Source organism: Octopus bimaculoides, chromosome 6 (assembly GCF_001194135.2).
Source record: "Octopus bimaculoides isolate UCB-OBI-ISO-001 chromosome 6, ASM119413v2, whole genome shotgun sequence".
NCBI lineage: Eukaryota > Metazoa > Mollusca > Cephalopoda > Octopoda > Octopodidae > Octopus > Octopus bimaculoides.
Genome location: NC_068986.1, coordinates 52,318,675 through 52,321,578, shown reverse-complemented (window position 1 = coordinate 52,321,578; position 2,904 = coordinate 52,318,675). Strand labels below are relative to the sequence as shown.

The 2,904-nt window shown below is 38.7% G+C and overlaps 1 protein-coding gene across 1 annotated transcript; it reads left to right on the top strand.

Moving 5' to 3' along the window:
* The first annotated feature begins 1,780 nt into the window (after positions 1-1,780).
* On the top strand, positions 1,781-2,251 carry LOC106883910 (uncharacterized). The gene has a single exon (XM_014935048.1). The coding sequence runs from the start codon at positions 1,781-1,783 to the stop codon at positions 2,249-2,251; it is 471 nt and encodes a 156-aa protein (XP_014790534.1).
* The last annotated feature ends 653 nt before the right edge of the window (positions 2,252-2,904 follow it).

Below are 2,904 nucleotides of genomic sequence, written 5' to 3'. Positions count from 1 at the left end.
TTATAAGTATGTGTACATATACAGGAGAATCCTTAAGGAATTTGGATCAGAAGATATCAGTAAAAGCTCGATTCAGTATTGATCATAATGGTTGTGAAATGTGCTAGTATACTCAAGGAAGAGTAGTATTCAAAATTTTATGCATGTACTATTCAAGTTAATAGGAATTAATATTTATAGGTTAAAAAATTTACTAAAAAAATGAAGACTTAACATTCGAAGTTATATATGTATTGACTAATATGAATAAGCACAAATGTATGTAACGAACCAGCGTTGGAGAGCAACGTGTAATATTTTAAAATTCGCATAGTTAATGAAAATGTCAATAGATGTATTTTGAAATATGATAAGTAGTTAAAGCGTTATAGAGAAATTGCGAACGGAAGGTGGAGTAATGAAATAAACTATGGAAGGTAGTAGCAAATGAGTATTGTACAAGTGGAAGTTTTATAATAAGGTATGTAATTAAAGGTAAAATAATGATGATCGATTATAGTATAATGTAAGGAATAACAGGATGTACGAAGTAATTAAACAAATGATGTTCCTCGAATGAGCCTAGTCTATAAAATGTAACTCCAATTAACTTAACATACACCATATACCTTCGCGTAAAATTTTCGATACTATCACAGGAGTATAATTTACAAATTTATAATCTCATTATCTCTTTTATTTTCCTCTTCTCTCCTCTTTTTAGATTAACACGTATCTTCACATCTATATCACACTGACTATTTGTCTCAGTCTTCCACGCAGCAAGCTATTCTGAATAACATCATTATCTCTTAGTACTCTATTCCTCTACTTTTAAACTCAGGCCACCTACTGCAGGCTGTCCACTCTGTGTAGTTTGACCAAAGCGATAACTTCTATTCCCCACTGACTCACTGCAATAATGCTACGTATTGTCCCCTTCACACCATCCCTCATACCATACCTCTCTCACTACTCATAGAGGCACTTTTTTCTTTACATCTTCCCCTAGCTCTAGAAATTAGTATATATTATATAATAGCTTACTATAGTGAGCAGAGATAATATATATTATATACTATCTCTCGTCCTATGTTCGCGTCTACTTATTTTGCCTCAGTTTCTTTATGCTCACTTTTATACATTTTCTAGAAGGAGCGTGACTTAGTGGTATTCGGCTCCCGATTGCAAGGTCGTGAATTCAATTTCCAGCGCTGTGTTGTGTCCTTGAGCAAGACACTTTATTTCACGTTGATTCAGTCCACCCAGCTATCAAAAATAAGTAGTATCTGTATTCCAAAGGGTCAGCTTTGTGACACTGAGGAGGGGTAAATCGATTACATCGACCACATTGCGCAATTGGTACTTATGTTATGAACCCCGAAAAGATAAAAGGCATTGGAGGTATTTGAACCTATTACGTAGTATCAATTCTAAGAACTTTGTATCTATTCGGGGAATATATCTCATATCTCAGCATATCTCAGAACCATTTGAACATTCTTGAAATGAACTCTTACCGATCTCTTGTCGTTTTAATTAAATTTGTTTGTGTATGTATACGTATAAGTATATATACTAGGGTAAGCCAAAAATGATCGGCACATTCGCCATAACATATCTTTATTGTTGTCACACGGCCTTATGTGCATGCATGCTTATATTGTGGTCGCGTGATCGAAGTTTCAGCCTCATCGCGCCATTTTTCCTTCTGGCTTCACAGTGTAAACATGGCCGCTCCACTAGCAATGTGCACCCAAGAGAGTAAATAACAGTGAATCGATTTCTCTGGTCGGAAAATATGTCAGTAGTTGAAATTCATCGGAGGCTTTTAGCACCATACGGGGACAGCGAACTACCGCGCAGAAGTGTGTATAAGTGGATCAAGAAGTTTAAAAGAGGCCGGACAAGTGTAACACACGAAGAGGGATCACGGCGCCTGTTAACTTTCACCACTGACAAGAAGATTCAGGAAGCTCGAGAGATGGTAGTGGTGAACCAAGTAGATATCATCGATGAAGTAGCTCGTTCACTGCAGATTAGTCATGTTTCTGCCTATCAAATCACCCATGGTGAGCTCGGCTTCCAGAAAGTCCCCTGCAAGATGAGTGCCAAAAGTGCTACCTGCAAAGCACAAACACAAACGTATTGGAGTCGTTTACTCGATCGCTATAACAATGCAGGCGAGGAATGTTTGAGCAGAATAGTCACACGAGATGAAGCGTGGGTCCATAATTATGAGGCAGAATCCAACGGACAGAGTATGGAGTGAAAACATTCTGGCTCGCTAGCGACGAAGAAATTCAAGAATCCGTTTTCTGCGATAAAGGTGATTCTAACCCTATTTTGGGACTCAAATGGGTTTATACTGGAAGACTACCTGGAAAAGTGGTGTACGATGAACAGTGCAAGATACAGTGCTTTGCTAGCAAACAAACTGAAGCCAGTCAATTCGCACCCAAACGCCGAAGCCTACTGTCGAAAGAAGTTTTGTTGTTGCATGACAATGCACGCACACACGCCCCCCCCCCAGACCGTTGAAACCATTAACCAATTTGGTTTTGAGGAGCTGGAACACCCTGCTTACAGCCCAGATCTTTCCCATTCCGACTATCATATTTATAGACCGCTCAAAGATGGTTTCCAATGGATGAAGATGTGAAGTAAGCCATGCATAAGTGGTTGCACGACCAACTGAAAATCTTGTAGGGAATGCGCAAGCTTGTAGACCGTTGGACACAGTGAATCGAAATGGAAGGAGACCATCTAGAAAAATGACGTACTTGTTGATCTTTTGCTTTTGTGTAAATACATTGAATAATCAAGAGTGCATATAATTTTTGAATCTCCCTCGTATATTCCTATATGTGTGTGTATGCGTGTGCATGTGTCTGTGTGTTGTGTGTGTGTGGAGAGAGAGAGAGA

What these genes read in the sequence shown, in the direction of transcription:
- LOC106883910 (XM_014935048.1), top strand. Translation starts at nt 1,781, where the DNA reads ATGTCAGTAGTTGAAATTCATCGGAGGCTTTTAGCACCATACGGGGAC.